Source organism: Lineus longissimus, chromosome 2 (assembly GCF_910592395.1).
Source record: "Lineus longissimus chromosome 2, tnLinLong1.2, whole genome shotgun sequence".
Classification (NCBI taxonomy): domain Eukaryota; kingdom Metazoa; phylum Nemertea; class Pilidiophora; order Heteronemertea; family Lineidae; genus Lineus; species Lineus longissimus.
The window spans coordinates 6,359,358-6,378,747 of NC_088309.1; the positions used below are offsets into that span (position 1 = coordinate 6,359,358).

Consider the following 19,390-nt stretch of genomic DNA (forward strand, 5'->3'; position numbering starts at 1 on the left):
CTTACCTGTGTATTGCCTGTAGAAACTTTCTTTGATGTGATCGCACTTTACTAAAGTTAACCCGTTTTACAAGTTTCGTGTATTTGTATATTAACCAAGTTTCTCGTAACACATTTGCTGCAGCATTTTTCAACTGAAAATAGAATAGAAATAGTTTTTTATATGCTGATTAAAGTGGATGTAAAAAGTCCCAGGTGACGCAAAAAAGATTACATGTATATACTTTCGAGTTTGAAAACTCCGAAAATATCAATTATAAACTCACACCAAACGTTACCCCATGTACATAAATGTGGCTGAGATGAATACTTTTCGTAATTTCCACCAAAATCATATACTTATATAGTCCAAAGGACTTTCCATCTTGCCTGGGATACATTAAAGTAACTTAAATGGATTACATACGGTAGTGAACCCTTTACAAAACCAATCAATCTCAATGTCACGCCATTCTTTATTTTCAAATCTGCCTTTTGGTAATTGCCTTAACCATTTCTAAGACCCCCTTCAGTCGACTTTCAAAAGGGGATATCTAAGGAATGACTAAACTCATTTTCTTCAAATATTCTTTGAAATCTTTTACACTGCACTTAATCGATAAAATTTAGCAAGAAATGGAAATGACCTTTTTCGACATTATGATTAATTATTGTGTAGGTTGCTTAAATGTACGGAAAGGCAAGCTCAAGAATGGTATTTTCTTTGGAATGATTAGAAAAAAATCAAACGACATTGAAAAATATTCAACTCTTCGTACTTGTATAAGCAAAGACGTAAGTAAACAAGGGACACTGAGAATAGTCAGCAATCCACCATCATCATATCAACTTACCCTTTTTTGTAATTGTGTATCCATCATAAAGTTGTGCACATGTTTCTCAGCTCTCGTTAATTCTAATTTTCTCGCGAGAACAGCTACTACTAAAGCTGTACAACCAGCACCCTGGAAGATACAATATAATTGACATTACGATTAGAAATGAGTTAAAGAGTTAAAGACTCTTAGAGGCGTTTCACAATCTCAAAAATCATTTGGGCTTTTTCCCAAAAAATTCACAAAAAATCGCTACGAGATGCAAACATGTTTTTTTTTGTGTTGGCCAAAAACCTTTAAGGGTAGCTTAAAGACCTTTATTTCTAGGAGTGCACGGAAGAGACAGAATCAGGGCTACAAACTATGGTTAGATCTGGCTTCCATTATCCCATATGAATGAGCCAACAAATTTATTATAGCGCGGGCCATTCTTGCTGCCTCCAATGTAAACCACCCAAGCAAGGAAATTGCACATTTGAGGTTGAGACCCTGTCAACTATTTGTCACTAGAAGTCAAACTGAGAGTTGCTCTGATTTCCGCAAATTGGTTTATATCACTATTGCTCACGCGAGAAACGTGGTCTGTGGACTGAGCCAGTAGGAGCTCACATTGGTCACGGCTTTTCTTATCCATACCTCACATATTCTGCTGGCTCGAGTGCGGAACGGCCAAGGAACGTCGATACCCATCGCTTGATTTGATTGAGTGGGCTTGATGAAGTCACGATGGTCAACTACTTCTATTCTTTCAAAGGACGTTCATGCAAATCTAGCTTTGAAAGCTGATGATAGTGGTAAAACCTATGTACACTTCGGAAAGACACTTACTGACACTAAGAGCATACAGCACTTCACATCAGGTCGGAAACTACTCACAATTTTCATAATGAATCAAATTTACAGTGCATCCGGGTTACATGTATACCTATTATTTGGAGACAAGACGTGCGAGGACATTTTCACTTTTCAAATCAAAACTAACTGTTCTTAGCATCGTTAGTTGCTATAGCAAAGCATCTCTGATCTTCCCACTCACATTGAAAGCGTAAACAACCGGTACAACAATACCTTTCTGCCTGTTGTCGGGTGAAGGGAGCCTCAAATTTCACTTATATTCATAAAAAACACAGATTGACCAAACGAAATGTATGAAATACTAGAGGCTAAAAGGAAATCCAAAGTGATTTATATTTTTGATCCTCGCTATAATTAGCTTTATTGATGGGAAGGTTCGTTTTCAAACAGCGCGAGCGCTACGAGGCTAATGGCACCTCCTTTTAGAAAGAACCTGTTTTTCTCCACGTTTTGATGTCGAATCATGTAGCTACTGGACATTTGTTGAATCGGTTATTGTTCTGTACTACAACCTCATCTATTCCTTCTGGAAAATTCTTAAACATCGCATTATTTGAAAGAAAATTTGACTTTTTTGGGCATCAATAGCATTGTGTCGTATAATATGATGACGCGATGCGACAAAACAAATCATTCCTTTTTTCATGAAATAAAGAATTCTAACACCACTGCGACATGATATGCCTTTTAATACCAGTATGTAGCTTTAGACACGTGAGTATCAGCGTTGGGTGGATAGCCGCTCGGTCGATAAACAAAGTCAATGGCCAATATTCAAGGACAACGGGAAAGGTGCTATTCCTGATTATTTCATACGTAATTGACAATCTGCAAGATCTGTCAGGTGATTAATTGGGGAATGACAATAAGGCAGTAACATTTGAAAATGTACATCGACTTCTCATATTTATTAAGCATCAATCAGTTCGATGTATTATGAACGATTTATATATTTTGTTACAATCGCCGAATTACCCGTGCGAAAGAAGACATCCCTATGTATCGATGTTTCGATATGGGGTATCGATACGGGGTGATTTTAGGGTGCGTCGCTTCAGGATAACCATATTTATTTTGTGTCATAATTATCGCGGATACGAAGGTCATCTGCTTGTCTTATATTGCAGTCAACTAGTCTGTGACAAAAATAATCTTGCAGAGAAACGTGCGATTAGAAATTACTATAATTTTGCAACGTTTCTGTCAATTTTCTATTAATCAATACTAATTTCTATAGTACACAGGAGCAGATTATAATACAGTCCCTGGTCATCACAACCCCATTGTTATAACGATTACTTCCATCATTTCTCGTAATAGCATTGGAAACTGGATATGCTGTTATTTGTTTTTCATTCTCAGAGCTAACGAAGTCGGTTATCCAATGCGATTTATTGATAGTGGGTCAACGGGAACGATTAGGGTTACACACCTTAGTACAGTTACTGAATGTCACACACTAAACTTCATTTTCCATAATCATATCTAAAGGGCAAATACTTGTAAGGCAAGAAGCGAATTCTAAACCTCGGCATTAAACGCAGTGGGAAGCACTGTGTGTTAGCAAAAAAGGGGGTCAACGGAAAACATCATGCACTTCTACTTCATGGGTTTCTATATGAGAATCGCCATGCAAAATTCATGACTTGTCATTCCTCGAAAAACTTTATCTCATTGCGCGACTGAATTCCACGGAGAAATGGCTGCATTAATGTGTACGGGGAAATGACTGCATTCCTTGGAGAAATAAAGGCATTCCACGGGCAATGTGGATTCCACTGAGAAGTGACTCGTCCATTCCACGAAAGCCAAAATGCTCACTGGTATGTATATTGTTGCGTATAGCTTCGCAGCAACCACAACGCCCGAGTGAAATCGGGCCTTTACGGTCCCGGTCGTAAAATGAATAAATTTGCCTTCAATTTTATAGGGCATACGCGCATCAGTTACGCAAATGGTGCTTTGTCATCCGATGTTTGTCATCAAAAACCAAATTTTCTCTGCCACCAGGTACGAATCGAAGTTGCGAATGATCGTAAAAAAAACGAAAGAATGCCCACGCTGAAAATAGACTGGAGCCTTCAATTTGAAAATAAAACCGCCGTATTTCGTGATCTTTAAAAATTCCATAGAGAAAGGAGACTCTCCAAGTTCGTTATTCTGAAGGAAACCATTCCTTTTGGATGTTAGCCATGATCAGATATTAAATGGCTTCACCAGGAATAAATGAATTCTGGTATTGATCATGCGAGCAAAAAGCCCTGCTTCTGTATCTCACAATGAATGATGTTCACGGGATGATTCTGTTTAAAAGGCAAAAGTTATAAATCTGCGGAGTGCAGACCGTACTTTTTGACTATAAGGAGGAAATGAAAGAGATTATCAAAGAAGGCACGAATTATTCATGCATTTTCATACAGACGCGACATTTCCTTTTTCGGCCGGGGGGGGGGGGGGGCTTAAAATATACTGATCGAGTGCACTGAATTTGCCGAATGCTTTCACATTAGAGGAGCCTTGATCAACAATGAAAGTGGATGTTTCCATCGGCAGGCTCGATATCGATACGGCTTCGCGTATAATAGGAACCGCGCTAGAAGACGTGTTTTCATCGGCCATCGGAAATAACTCCGGCAGTTCATCAGACTCTTCGTCATCTTATAAGGATAAAAAGCATCAGTATTTCTTCTGATCAATATCTCAGCCAGCTATAATTAAGATACTGAGCACGGTTGGTAAATACTGGCTACAGATATGGCTTAATAATTACTCGCGGTTATTAGCAAGAGTCTCTAAGAGAAGTCTTGCAAGCTTATCAATGACTGGTGCAGAGATGGGTTTGAAGCGAGCAAACTGAACGGAACCACTGTGAACAAGGCAGATGCCAAAATTAATTGGTGGCATTCTGACAGGCACCTGTTTTGACGCTTACAAATGGTTTTGGTACATATGTAGTTCCGGGTGAACTTAAAGATTCAGTGCCGTGACCGCAGTCTCAGGGATGTTTTGGAGGACTGGAGCGCCTTTCGAACGCATCCCGACAAACGGTTTGTTTGTTCTCAACATCTTTTTACTGAAGAATACCACGAATTCAAAGCGTAATTGGTATCTTTTAAAAAAATGATTATTTTAAGTGAAATAAATGCCTTAAATATATTAATAAACTATATCCATTCTGTTGAAAACTTGGCTTCATTGGCTGTTTTCAAAATTATTATTTTGTCAGCGAGTGTGATTTTGCGGTATATATACATATTTGTATCTGCATGTAGGTCACACTGGTGGACAATATGGTAACCATGGTGCATCGTAGTAAGCTGTGCTACCATCAAAGAACGTCTAGCGGGTCACACAATGTACTTGTACATGTACTTGATTTTTAATGCAATTTCCATTAGCTTTAAGTGAGATGACTCAATGTTATGGCGGTGTGTAACCGCCAGGGATCCCCAAACAGCGAATTGTCGCCAAAACATGCTTTTTTGGCCTTGGCACACACCAATTTGACTACCGCCTTGACGGGGATCCTTACCCCACTCTCGCATTTACCCGTGTGTCCTTATTAAAAAAACCAGGTTAGCGCAAGAAAGCGCATGTCCTCTTTGATTTTAACGATGAATTTCCACTTTTCTCGGTCAACTGGTCGGTCAACACCAGTTGACAATCGGTAAGATTTAGCCGGCGAAATCTCGCACATCTCATAATTATGTGTAAAGTGCTGTACATTTGGCCACGTACATGTAGATCTAGAAACTCCCTGATCTATAGCTACGCCGTGGCATCCCCACGGCATCGTCGAAACGGGGAGTTTTGAGGAGGTGTCGTCCAAACTGGCAGCAACTGGTCGTTCGGGGATCCGTACATAGCTGTGTACCGCCGCTGATCTTTAACTCTGGCTGTCCTGAAGCATTTCCTGCGATGATAAAAATAAAAGCACCGCCACCGAGCTCTTTGATTGGTGAGTGCTTGAAAGGTCAGATCTTTTTTTGCCGGCACTTGGCACTCGGCACTTGATTGATATTGGATGTTGTTATATATACCAAATAAAGATCGTGACTGTGAAGAGGAGATCACAGGAAATTTACCATTTCGTTGTCATAGTTTCCAAGGTGTAATTTCCGCGGGAAGGTACGCTGACCTTTGGCTGCAGGCGTAGTAAAAAGGATATGTTCTGGCTGGTAGAGTATGCGATAGCCGCTTTTATTTTGATCAGGCTGTACATGTATGCTGCAAGACAGGTTAAAGGTCAGTAAACAACGCCATGCCCACACTACTTACGACTTCATATCTGATTTCAATTCAAGGAAAGAGGCAGCTTTTTTACTATACAACCTCGCACATTTGCATGTGTCGGCCCCCGGCATACAGCGGATACTCGCATCGGCCATCTTTTCAAGTCTCGGAACTGCCCTGATGGACAACCAATAATATTCTTTTATGCAAATGACGCACTGCATATCGCACAATTGCCTGGGAATGTTCTTACAGGCCAATGATACTAAAACACTTCATCGTAAAAAAAGTCACTACAAGTATCTTTCCATAATGTTGTTGAATACATAAATGTTTTGATTGATCGAATTTGAACAATATTTCGGGAAATTTATAGGGCACAATCATGGTCAACAAGATTTTAGATTTTTCGTAAAAATAGCAAGAACTTGTCTTTTGCCGCTCGATCAATCTGTTGAGTATAGCCCGCGACCATTTCGAGATATCGCATTTCGTACCAAAGTAAATGTAATTCCTTGGACGTTGAGGAGGCCTATGCTTGTTCGGCCACAGGAAGTGGTCCGCAATTATGGATGTGGCGGTGGATTACCGGGAGGTTATCAAAGGTCGGAGAGTCCTTAACTCTGCTGTTCAACTGTTGAGCGGTCAGAGTGGCAATAAGGGAAGAAGAACGAATGTCAATACTTGGTTGCTTTTATAGCTATATTATTAGTTTATCTTTCACTAAATGTAGTTGGCCGATGAATGTATTAGCCCCACAAGGTCGTAGTGTGATCGTGAAGAAAAACCATAAACTAGGGCGTCTGAGCAACACGAAAGTTGTGTGAAGGAAGAAAACGGCAATGGCTAGACCAGCTACTTCGAATGCCAGACTCTTTGCCAAGAACAGCATCGAAGAGGAAAAAGCAGAGAGCGATGCGAATGGCAGTCCAAATGAATAACCTGGAGACTATAGTGTGGTAATTCAATCTAATATTCTGGTTACATGGGCAGCCGGAAATTGACAGTATAGTCTCGCCGGAATCCTTTGCGGCTGGTAAAGATTTAGGGGTGAAAGTGCTGCCTTCACCCACGAAATTTCTTCCGCTCCTAAATTTTGACCGGCCACAACAGATTCCGGCGAGTCTACGTACATGTATTGTCAATTTCCGGCGGCCCCACAACCTTACCATTAATTTCAATCATACAGTGGGGATCAGACTATCCATGGAGAACGAGCTACTGCGTGAGAAGGGCCTTAGAAGGCCTCATGTAATATTTTTTTCTTCATCCTTTTCAACTTAAGAAAGTGATTGAGGGCATTTTCCTGCTTTTTATCTATTCTGTAAGACAGACAAATGTATATACTACTGCTGAGATTAAAGCGCATATCTATAGAATCCTTTGATTCCCTGATATTCTATACGAAGTCCCTTCACACTTCTACACCAATCAGATGAAACCACTGCAACAACAAGATCTCCAATCAAAGATAACTTATTTCATTCGTTCGCAAATTCGCTAATGCATAATCGTGATGATTACTCGTGCAGTTTTTCAGACAGGGAGCGGGGGTATTATGTAATCACCCGTCACCCCTTTCATGCCGAGTAGGAACAAAATAATTTTGATAATTTTGTCTTTGATCGGACACCGAGAGCAAGCACAAACCAGAGAGCCATTGATCAAATTTTTGCAAATGTTTACTTTATTGTATGGAGTTCAAGGAAGGGTCGATTTCTTCATCAAAGCGGATGGTCTCCATATTGCTTATCGAGGCAGGGTTTCTACACACAATCGAAACATGGTCGATGCTTGGTGATCCGATTTGATGTGATTTAGTTTATGTTCCGACAGAATGGACTCCCTCTAGCCTCAATCAATTTGGTCTATCCCGGAACGAAGAATAACAATCAATTTCTTAGCTGCTGTCGCGCCCTAAGTTGATTGGAAACGACGTTGACTCTTTCATATCTGTCCATGAACACAAAAAAACTTTGACAATAATGTATGGGCTTTCCGGTAAGTCTGCCGCAGGCTATAGCCATTGAAATGTCAAATTAATGTCGACTGAAGATACATGTATATACAATGTACGAAAAATATCAGCAACGCTGGTTGATTGAAAGGATGTTCCTAATAGTTGTCTAGTTTTTGGCCAAGTAGTTGTTGATGAAGTGACAGTTTCTGAATTGTACTCTAATGCAAATAGCCTCTTCGGCTGTGAAATGGAACTAAGTAGAAAATATATATCGTTGCGGTGTTGTACTTCTGCGAGGTCTCCAGACTTGCCCAGTCTCTCCGCGAACGAAGGACAAGGACAATATCATCTTCCTTGCGCATGACCGGGACTACATTGCGTAATAACGCTGTTCCGTCCCGGCTTAACTGACCCCCCATTATCGCCAAATGTGTTGGATTCGCTCATTTCATTATAACAAGACGTTCGTCAGCTGCATATCTTGATACAAAACTTTGACGGATGGAGATGGCGGTGGAGAGTGATCGACAGTTTACATGCAATAAGTGTCTTGTTTCGGAATGACTCGCCATTTATTTGAATAGAAATAAGGAGGATTTTTGACAAATATGTACCCGTTTGATAAAACATGTTACATTACTGTGCATCGGAAAATGGTTGGAACCTTCATTGACCGAGTCACACGTAACACAACATGGCCGGCAATATGAAACTATAAATCAAATCTTGCGGATCAATGCACAGCTGTTTGCGCTAAACTAACAGATGATTTCTTATACTGAATTAGCATGGGCTAGCGCGATTCAAGATTGAATTCCTCAAAATGAAAGTTATGCAAATGTGCGGTTGGTTACCCTAGTAACAATCTAGTTATGAATTCACTATCAATCATTGACATCTGTATTAGTTGTGGATGTGGATTGGCCAAGTATTGATGTTGAAAAGTTCCCGCTACAGTTAGAGCCATATCCATCTTATCCTATAGTTGTAAATTACCTAATGAAAAGTATGAAATCGATATCAAGTTGTTGAGTTGGTTCTTTCTGATCTCTCTGTTGACGACCGGCAGTCACTATTCTTATAAACTGCCAGGTCAAGATTTACAGCCTCTGGAGGGGCAAACCTAACGTTAAATTGGGTATCGGCTGATGGTTTTATCCCACTTTATTAGAACCAACATCCCGTATCCGGCGCGCGGCGTTACATGGTAGTAGAGCGCGCGTCGTTACATGGTAGCAGAGCGCACGTCGTAACATCATCAGAGCGCTCGGCGTTACATGGTAGCAGAGCGCGCGGCGTTACATGGTAGCAGAGTGCGCGTCGTTATATGGTAGCAGAGCGCGCGTCGTTACATGGTATCAGAGCGCACGTCGTTACATCATCAGAGCGCTCGGCGTTACATGGTAGCAGAACGCGCGGCGTTACATGGTAGCAGAGCGCGCGGCGTTACATGGTAGCAGAGCGTGCGTCGTTACATGGTAGCAGAGCGCACGTCGTTACATCATCAGAGCGCTCGGCGTTACATGGTAGCAGAGCGCGCGGCGTTACATGGTAGCAGAGCGCGCGGCGTTACATGGTAGCAGAGCGCGCCTCGTTACATGGTAACAGAGCCCACGTCGTTACATCATCAGAGCGCTCGGCGTTACATGGTAGCAGAGCGCGCGGCGTTACATGGTATCAGAGCGCGCGTCGTTACATGGTAGCAGAGCGCTCGGCGTTACATGGTAGCAGAGCGCACGGCGTTACATGGTAGCAGAGCGCTCGGCGTTAAATGGTAGCAGAGTGCGCGGCGTTACATGGTAGCAGAGCGTGCGGCGTTACACTAGATAAGTCGCTGTTGTCAACCTCCCTATCAGGGGTTTTAATAACCCCGCATAGGCAGCTGCATTCTAACGTTGTATGGACTCAAGAAAATGAACTGCGTAAGAGATGGTCTCCAAAATATCACATTCAGATATCAAAAACACACATGAAAAAGACTTACCATCACACCGGTAGCAATAGCTATCGATCTGCCACAATATGTATTAGGAACAATATCACCGTAACCAATTGAAAGAAACGTAATTGCTATCAGCCACATCGAATTCAGGAAATTTTTGTGTCTTGTTTCGTGGAAGCTGAAAAAGAGAGAAGAAATATTTTCCCCTATATTTCGAGGACTTTTTGACGAAAATTGCTCGAGGGCCTAGGGGCACTTTACCGAGTTTTTAGACACTGAGGTTTAAATTTTAAGCTGACCCAATCAGGACAAAAATTTCATTTAGTTTATCAATACTGTGACATTGCTAGTGCCTGTCCCAACACGACCAGTCACGGTAGCTGGCATTATTTGCAGGGAGACACCCAGATAACAGGTCTCTGCAAGGACGCCAAGCCAGGCTTTTCAGCTGCCATTGCGACATACGCTGCCGACAACATAGGGAGGTTGAAATCAGGGACTTATCACGGATCCTTAGGTATACGGATAGAAATATACACACAATTCGTCTTCTTTCTACAAAGTTTTATCCGTAAACGTATAAGTCGCTGTTCTCAACCTCCCTGATGACATAGCAATAGGCGTTGGTGGATTATAGTTTTATTATTACAACTACAATGGACGTGACAGCGTAGAACAGCAACACGTTCTTTCCAATGTCCTCCGCAGTTACAGGGATAATGTTAAGAAGACTTCGCCGGGAAGCCTTTATCAAAACTGACATTGATGGGTTAGTCATAACATATTGTCTGTGGATACGAAAAATTGAAATTGTGTCTTTGATATTGCGTTTGATATTCATCGCTATTCAATTCACCAGCGCATGAAATTTCAAGAAGGTATAACCCACTTCGACCTTCCCATTTGGTAAAACGCTTTAATTTAAGATTTTTTAAGTGACGCCAAAAAGATCAAAATTTGGAAGCAAAATGGCGGACCCCTCTCCCCATCCAGATGAAAAAACTTGATTTCTCATGCGTGGCATCAAGCAATTTGATATGATATTCTCTTTTGCAATCATATTGCATAAAACTCTCATCATCCTTTCTCCTGAAAACTTCAGTTTTCATACTCACTTTTCACAAAATCGTAATGTCCAACTGGCTAAAATCCACCAAGAAAGCATGAAAACAAGCAGTACAGTGCCAGGACAAATGGTCATTAGCGTTTTCAGCACAAATCGCGTGTTGAAATTAATCCTGTTTAGTGCACCAATACTCCGCGAGGAGGCGTCCGTAAATAATTTACTATGCAGAAGCATGCCACGGAAAATCAAATAAATTCTAAAAAACATAGGAAGCCCAAGTAAAATATCAACAGGCACATCCTCAGTTAACGCTTCCTCGTCGCCGTGTCGGTCCGTTCTTATTATAGTCCAGTCGAATTCGAAGAATCCTGGTATGGGATGGATTGCGCAGATTGTCACCTCCACAATGATTTGTGCGATCCGCCGACCGTTCATGGCGATTCTCCAGTCCTCCACACAATTATCTACAGCGAATAACTGAAAAGACAAGGCAAGAAACGGGTCTTAGAAACCAATATAGAAATATTCATGAAATAAAAGAATGATTGGAAACATACTAGTATATGATAGTGAAAGTCATCTGTGTAGAGTATAAAGACTTTGCATGTAAGGCGATGCCATGCCCTTTTCTGCTATGTGAAAAAAGTGATAGTTTATCAGTAATTCCCCTAAGAATTTCGAAAGACTTCTTGTACCTCGGATCTCTTTCAAGGCACGAGTGTTTTGTCAGCTATATACAGTACAAGACATACAGTTTAGAATGTCACATTATAATTCACATTTATAGCATCACATTTATAGCATCTCATACGTACATTACTTCGGCGAAGTTTTAACTGTTGGTAAACACAAGGACGAGTTCTTGTGACAAGTTAGCACGCTCGATTTACTTTGTAGATTTAGCTATGAATAAATGTTGTCTGTGAACAATATTTCCTTCCAATCTACCAATTTAACAATTCTCCTTCCTGATAATAATATGATGACATTCAATGAGAAAATCCATTATTTCGAGACGAAAGCAATTAAAAAACAGGAATGGGAATCACTTTGCGGAAGTTTCAGTTGCTATAGGCAGCCCATCCATAGTTACCAAGGTTTTCCCGAAGGCATTCGGGTAATAAAATTCATCCGCTGTGCCAATGTTTTCTTTGATGTGAATCTGGCGGCGACGGAATATTTGCGAGGTGTTTTTAACCAAAGATTAATTGCCAAGAGTATCAACGCAGATGGCACGTGGTCTTCTTTGATCGCCTTATCAACAGGACCAATTGCGCTCGGAGGTATAGACTGGTAAAAATCATGCCGTATGTTGTTCTAGTGGGAAAAATGTGGCTAGTCGTAGAGTTGTTGCTGTTGCAGTGACAAGAGAGTATGTTATCGTACGGCAGTGAGTGGGCAGGTCTCACCTCTGCTCTGATTTTAGACACTTTGTCAAGGAACGTGTAACGGTTGCCATTGAAGCCCCACTCTATATCGACATATAAGAGATCAAATTATCGGAAGAATTGCAACCGAACCTGCTGAAAACAGACTGTGAAGACGCATCTTTCAGAGTCAGTTCAAAATTCGGAAACATTTTCAAAGTCAAAAATCTTTCGGGACTGATGATGTTGCTTCATTTTGAGCAGAAAAAGAACAAGTGAAAAAAATATTTGGTGAAAGAACGTTTAATAGTTCAACACTGGCAATGTGTACATTTCAGACATCACTAAATCACGCAGTTATATCACGCTATCGAATTGTTTTTCACACGAAATGAAAACAGATGATTCACCTAATGTTCATCGACGGTTATATGCCTTGGGCGATTGAATGCTGATCATGAGGTATGCACAGATATGCTTAACTTTCACAGCACGAAAGTTGATGCAACCAAAACAAACTGCCCCAGAGGTCGGAAATCGAATGAGTCGAAGCAACAAATAATAATTGTATGTATTTTATGAAACGTACTCAATGGCAGTCATGCTTTAACTCAAAAACCTTTATTTCTTAGAGTGTACATTACACATGTATGAGGCGCTATGACGCTAACCGAACCACTGAATACCACAAATTTGATTGAGTAGGCTGTCTATCTCCTGATCGATCAACCGTCAGTGTGTGTGAGCGCTAATGACCTTAGACAACGCCGCTGACTAAGCCCCTCGGGAGGGACATCCTACCCAGGGGCTAGGAGATTCATAGAGAGAACCATGTTCCGGCTGCTTAAGGAAGCTTACGAGACTTTGAGTGCATCTACCCGGGAATTTCGCCACCAAGAACACGTTCGCTGCGCCGGGAGGCTCCACGCTATTAATCCAAAAGAGATAAGTCAAGTGAAAGACCCCACTATACATACTGTATAGAGAAACCTGAGTGGCATGCAATGTACCGTACATCTGGCCGAAGACGTAGTCGCTATTTAGGCAAGAAACCTAACTGGTGCCTACCCGAAGTGGCACGTAAAAACGCTCATCTCGCCTTGGAGGAGGAATACTTCTTAAAGAACAACACATCCAAGTGCTGAGCAAAGGCTGAAGAAGTAGGACGGATTTTTCTTCTTTTGCTTTACATTTATTACAACGACGCTCGGTTGTGGTGCAACTGGTGCAATCTTGGGGTGCAGCAGGTTCAATCTTGGGGTGCAGAGGGTTGAATCTAGAGGTGCAGCAGGTTCAATCTAGAGGCACGGCTTTCAAAACTGCTGATTGAAAATATCTTAATTTCTGTTTTCGCCTTGAAAAAGTACAGGCCAGCGGCCATGGCTGAAAGTTTCACATGAAAAAGAAAACGTAAACGAAATAATATGTTTATCACTGAAACTTTCTTTACAAGTGCACAATGAATAATGAATCAGTTCATTCAAATTATAGCAGCGTTTTTAATTTTCCAGGCACTATTAAGTCAGCAAAAAGAAACCGAAGGAGATAAACTACTTGAAGCGACACCTTCAAGCTTTGATAAAATAACGCCTAAAGACAATAAAGAACTTGAACATTGCCCTTGTAAGTGCCTCTGAATGGGCGCCATTTCCAATTGACGTCACCACATCAACAAACCGCCTTTATCAAAGATTCCATTGAACTACATTGACGTAAATAGCATCCAATTTCCAATAGTATAATGGCCTCCGTATCACTAGCTTCTTCTTTGTTTACGTTTTATCACATTGTAACCTATAATCAGGAGGAATGTGTTCCTAGAGCTCTTTTAGATGTTTAGGGGTTATCAAGGGTACGATCCAGCGCGTTTTAGTGCTCTTTTGAAACAATTTAGGTATCAGCAGTCAGAGATAAAAAGTACACGTTAGTATAGGACTTCTATTTCGCTATATAAAATTAGTATCGCTTTTTTCTTCAAGAGAATATGGTGGTATTTTATACGTTAAAATGAATCATATCGCTGATTGTAATATTTAGAAGCTTCAAAATAGTACATGGTGTAGTTGTACACACATCTAGAGTTATTTGTTGGCCTTGGTATCGAGCATGTATGAATTTGTCTAAGAATGTGTAACTGAAATGAATGACATGTTTATGGGCTTTTTACGCGACGTAATTAAACCCAAGCACGAGATTTGTGGGAGTTGACCTTGAATAATCCTAAAGGTCCCTTGGGAGACTGTTCAGTCGAGTTGCAAGCCACTTCTGGCTCTATCAGTCAAGACAGATGGCCATCAGCGCCAAGTAAAGAATCAGATATCAGTGATAAATGGTCGTGTACTCTCTTCTGATGTGAAATTTAGAAGTGGAATTTAGAAGTCTTCGTTATGGTCACAGGCAGTGACAACTAACTTGCTTATGACCTGGGCAAAAGCTAGCACCGCTGGACTTAGTTTGGATATTGCAAGAAATTATCTCCATTGCTTCAATGGATATCGCATGAACATTGGATAGCTTGAAAAATAATGCGCTATTCCAGTGTCGGTACAGAGTTACCACCATCAATCCATGACCCAGAATGGTTAGCATGGCTACGCTACCGAGATTTGGGCGATTTCACGAATCAAGAAGGATAGTCAGTGGCCACGGCAGATTAGCAGCGGCTACCGGAATGATACATTGCACAGATATTGTCCATGCGCCAGAAAATCTGACAGTCAATATTGATATGGTGGTAATAAAAATAACGATGATTACATATCATTGACTAATGACAGCAGCTATAATGAAGAAAAACTACAAAAATTGACGCCCACCTAATGGACACACGCCTCATACTGGCTTTTTTACAGCGTTCTCTGCCAAATAGCATCCTTGCCTACTTTCCAGGCTTCGTAATTGGAACTGTCGTTCTCAAGAACGCCCACACCGCCATGCTGTAAAAGTCTTTAGTCATGTTTCGACTTTTAAATCGGAAGAAGAAAAATACTTCACTACGATGTATCTATACATCTCACACCTGAGTCAACTACTTTGTCTGCGCTTGATCCTTTCATGCTATTAGAGGCAATTGTGTTCTATATAAATAGAGGCTTTGCGGGTCTTTCGCATTGCTCATGAGACTAATTTGTCGCTGCAAATTGATATACTAGTTAATAGGTCGTCAACCCACCGCTAAAAAGCATATTGACCCTCAATGCATTGACATTGCTAAGCGCGTGGGTGGAGGCAACGGAGGCAATATTTACCGTTGGAAGTTCAGTACGCCAAAAAACAACTACTCTGATACATGTACATATAAATAGGCTGAGGAATGTGGACTTTGTCTTTCAGGTTATACATCATTACTAAATTACTGGGAGTGAGAAAGAGACTTTCTTTCATCCAGTGGCCATTTCTACCCGACAGATTGTCTCGCTACCCATCAGACAAATAAAAGTACATTCTGTATGATGTAAGGAAATAATTTTCTCATCACGTGCGTCAAACTCGTGATTGTCTGGCCTATGTTTGAAGAAGATGAGAAGTTTTTGCAAGTTGTATACCGCGGAGTTATCAATGTTACAGAACAAAGAGTGGTGTCTGCCCCCAGCAAGTGAAGGAAGAAGGAACATGAAAAAAAAAACTTTTATCAAAAAGTTCCCCGTTCAAATTTAAAGTGCGTCAGACCTAGATGCTGCAAGATCACGACGCGGTTGCCCATTTTGAACCAACGATGTGATCTCCGCCTTATAATTAAATCACGAGATCAGAGTAATCAACTATTGCCATGGAGGATGCACGCAATGACAATAAAAGAAGATCAATGTCGAGCTAAGTGCTTGCTTAGGAATAACAAGAAGAGGCTCGGCCGCCTACACTTAGTGATGGGATGTACACTACTCTAGAACGACTGATCTTGGTTGCAGAGAAACATGACTTGAATATCAGTTGAACCACTCACTGACCAAGAGGGTCCAGGCAGGAAAACTGTCAATTAACAGTAAAATGACGAGTGCTAACTACTCAACAAGTGGTTTATCAATGAATGTGACCAACGGTGATTCCGGAAATGGATTACATATGATGCCCTCATCTAGTGATATTGCCTCAACGTATAGAAAGGAAGGAGTTTGTACTCTTGCTCTATCATTTTTTCCGACATCTCAAAACTAACACAAAACGTCTCGGCAAGACATAAAAGGAAATAATACCGGTAGTTCCTTGCCGTCACTGCTAAAGAAGCATTGCCAATTTCACTTGCACCTGACCGAAGAAATGTCTGATCGCCCAGTACAAAGATATTGCCTCAAACATGGTCGGTGAGGTCGGCTCTCAAACGACAGACTATTGTTTGTCTTCCCGCTTTGACATTTCCGACAGTGTGATGATGTTATCGGAAAACAAGGGCTACTTTATCACACAGAAGATGGCTTCATTCCGGTGTTATACATGTTGTAGCAGTTTGAAGTATCCTTCTGGAAAAAGCCTTTTGTCCGCATTGTGGGATAACGTTAAAAGAGGCCATCACAGCCCATCATCGCAATACCTCAGCGATGAACAGTGCATAATAGAATCCTGTGTCCTTTTTTTGCACCGGACTCCTTTCTTTGGAATTCTGGGTCATAACCTCAGATGGAAACCTACCCGGCATACCCACATTTTGTTCACCTACATGTACACTGCCAAACCCTTTTTAGTCTGTCATATTTATATCTGATCATCGTACTTGAGAATGTTATTTTACAGCAACTCCGTTACAACATATTTTTATATTACGAGTGACTCGTTACAGTCTCAGATATAGCAAGGACTGTCTTGTTTTTAGTTTAATCTGATTGTTTTGGCAAACATTGGCAGTGGTACTTTTTCTTCTCTAAAAACGAATTTGGTGTGGCGTCGCCAAAGAAGATACAAATAATCGGTTATTTTTCACAAAAATCTATAAAATGCTTTTTTTTTCTTTCACGATTTCAATTACATGTATGCCTAAGATCTATAGTTCAATTTATCAATAAGTGATGATGCAATGACGTCGGATTGGGTCTTTTATTAAAGATTCACAACAAACAAGTTCAGCATGATTGATTGATGATTGATTTTACTATTAATTTAACACCCTGTGCGTCAATAACTAATATATATCTTTAGATATATCCAATATAATATTTTTTTAACAAACAACGATTTATTTGTAATAGATTTATTGCCAAACAATAAAAATGGACAGATCTGCCGATACGCATTACGAAAATAGATCTGTACACAATACGTTATTATTTTGGACAGCAATATTTGTCGCAGCCTAAGGACCAACATGATAATCAAACGGAAGAGAGATATTTCAGATCACGTGTTCAGATATAGAGAAACGAATATTTCCTGAAGATAACTTCAGATCAGAAATGAGTATGTTCTAGAGTGCTCCACAACTGCCTACTCAGAGACAACGAGAGACAGGCCACATGGCTGCTGTGGATCAAAAGAGGAACAACAGATAACAGACATTGCCCTGGTTTTGCAGAACAGTCATAAAAAATAAATACAATCAAATGTTGAGAAGAATTAGGACCGAGAGTGCCTTTGAAGTAGGCTTATGGCGACGAAATCATAGAGGAAAACGCAGTTATATACCGTGAATGTTTACACCTGATGGAACAATGTTACTCAGCCGATCACACCAGGCACGAACCAAAGATATTTAAGGGCTATCTATTCTGTGAAGTGAGGCTGGGTGTTTTAGCATCTCCAGGGAAGAATCTATAACCACGACTAACTTCATCAATTGAAAGGACGCCGAAGTACAAACTGGTTTTTGGTCTAAGCGAAGAAAACGTACAATACTCGCATTCCTGCGCCAAGGAAAACCGTGACCGCCTAATACACTCGTATCATCAAAGAAAAAATGATTGGCGTTATCTTAAAATCAAGTAAAGTGAAACATTGAATGACCACTTTACATTGATTAATGGAGTGTCGACTGAAATATTCACTAATACCAATTTATCTGAGATGTAACACGCCCCTGCTTTAATGATTCACCAATATTTGCAATTTTTTTGACAAATTCCGATAAAAACATTATTGAACTCCGTTAAATCGCTTCAACATGTGGCCACTGGGTCTATTTCATTTGCGTAAATTAGAAGTTACTTTCGGGTCACACAAAACCATTATCGACGTAAAATATGATTGATTCATGAGATTTTACATACTTGCGTAGGTGATAAAATTGTAAACAATATTTTTTCATAGAGAACGGTGTCTTTTCCCGTTCGTTATTATATCTGTTTTTCAGATGAGCTTATCGTCTTGCAGACTGTTATTCAGACGTTTTGTGGGACCACACTTTTTTGAACTAAGACACCATACTTATCATTCATAACCAACATGATGAGAAACTAACACAAAGAGCAAGAAATGAAAGTATGGTTTAAGATTTTCGACACTCCAGATCTCAAGGTGGGTTATTTCAAAATTATCTCCAAGAACACTCGACAACTGCAGGTCCAACGTTGCTTTTAAATACAACTTGATATCAAAGACGCAGTGAAGATGATCATCTGACGATATTTGACGCCCTTGGGTGTAGTCTTAATGGGGTGTGTCCAACAAATATCAGAAACTCACTTTTGGTCATGTAAACATATCGTTGTTTGGGCAACTACCTAATATTTACTGTTATCGAAAACACACGTTCTTTAAAAATTGTTTGTCAGAGCCAGAAATAGTCTTCAAAATCAATAATTTCATGAAATCAAGAAAAACATCCGTTTGACGACATATCCGTTTGAAATTGCAGAAAAATCTGGGAAAATTTTAATTTTAAATTCTTTCCTCGAGGCCAACACATCATCACTTTTTTAATTGCATATTTGGGATTTAATTGGAATTAAAATGGGAATATCATGAAGTCTAAATAGTTTAAATAGCATAACATGTCCTCAGGGGTAAAAACATGTCGTCTCCAAAAGTCTGAAACTTCCAGAAGAACACGAAATATTTCTACTTTGAGCTTGGCCTCAGGTCTCGCATTAATGATACAAAGTGCACCACGGCTGATATTTTCAGGTTCTGATGCAAAAGATGAAGGCATTCTTTAATTTCTAAACAGCTTACAAGTACGTAACTGTGACCACAGGCACCTGAACCTAAAATACATCAGTGTTGTCAT

At 40.4% G+C, this 19,390-nt stretch overlaps 1 protein-coding gene across 4 annotated transcripts in view; it reads right to left on the reverse strand.

The window, feature by feature from the left end:
• The window catches only part of LOC135503598 (small conductance calcium-activated potassium channel protein 1-like), a 120,453-nt gene that overhangs the window by 19,104 nt on the left and 81,959 nt on the right, over positions 1-19,390 (reverse strand). For all 4 annotated transcript variants that reach the window (XM_064797213.1, XM_064797216.1, XM_064797215.1 and 1 more), the window contains 4 exons: positions 10,920-11,347; positions 9,847-9,982; positions 833-943; positions 6-133 (listed from right to left, as the gene is read on the reverse strand). In XM_064797213.1, the coding sequence (XP_064653283.1) occupies positions 6-133; positions 833-943; positions 9,847-9,982; positions 10,920-11,347 (803 nt within the window). The remainder of the gene's footprint in view (positions 1-5; positions 134-832; positions 944-9,846; positions 9,983-10,919; positions 11,348-19,390) is intronic.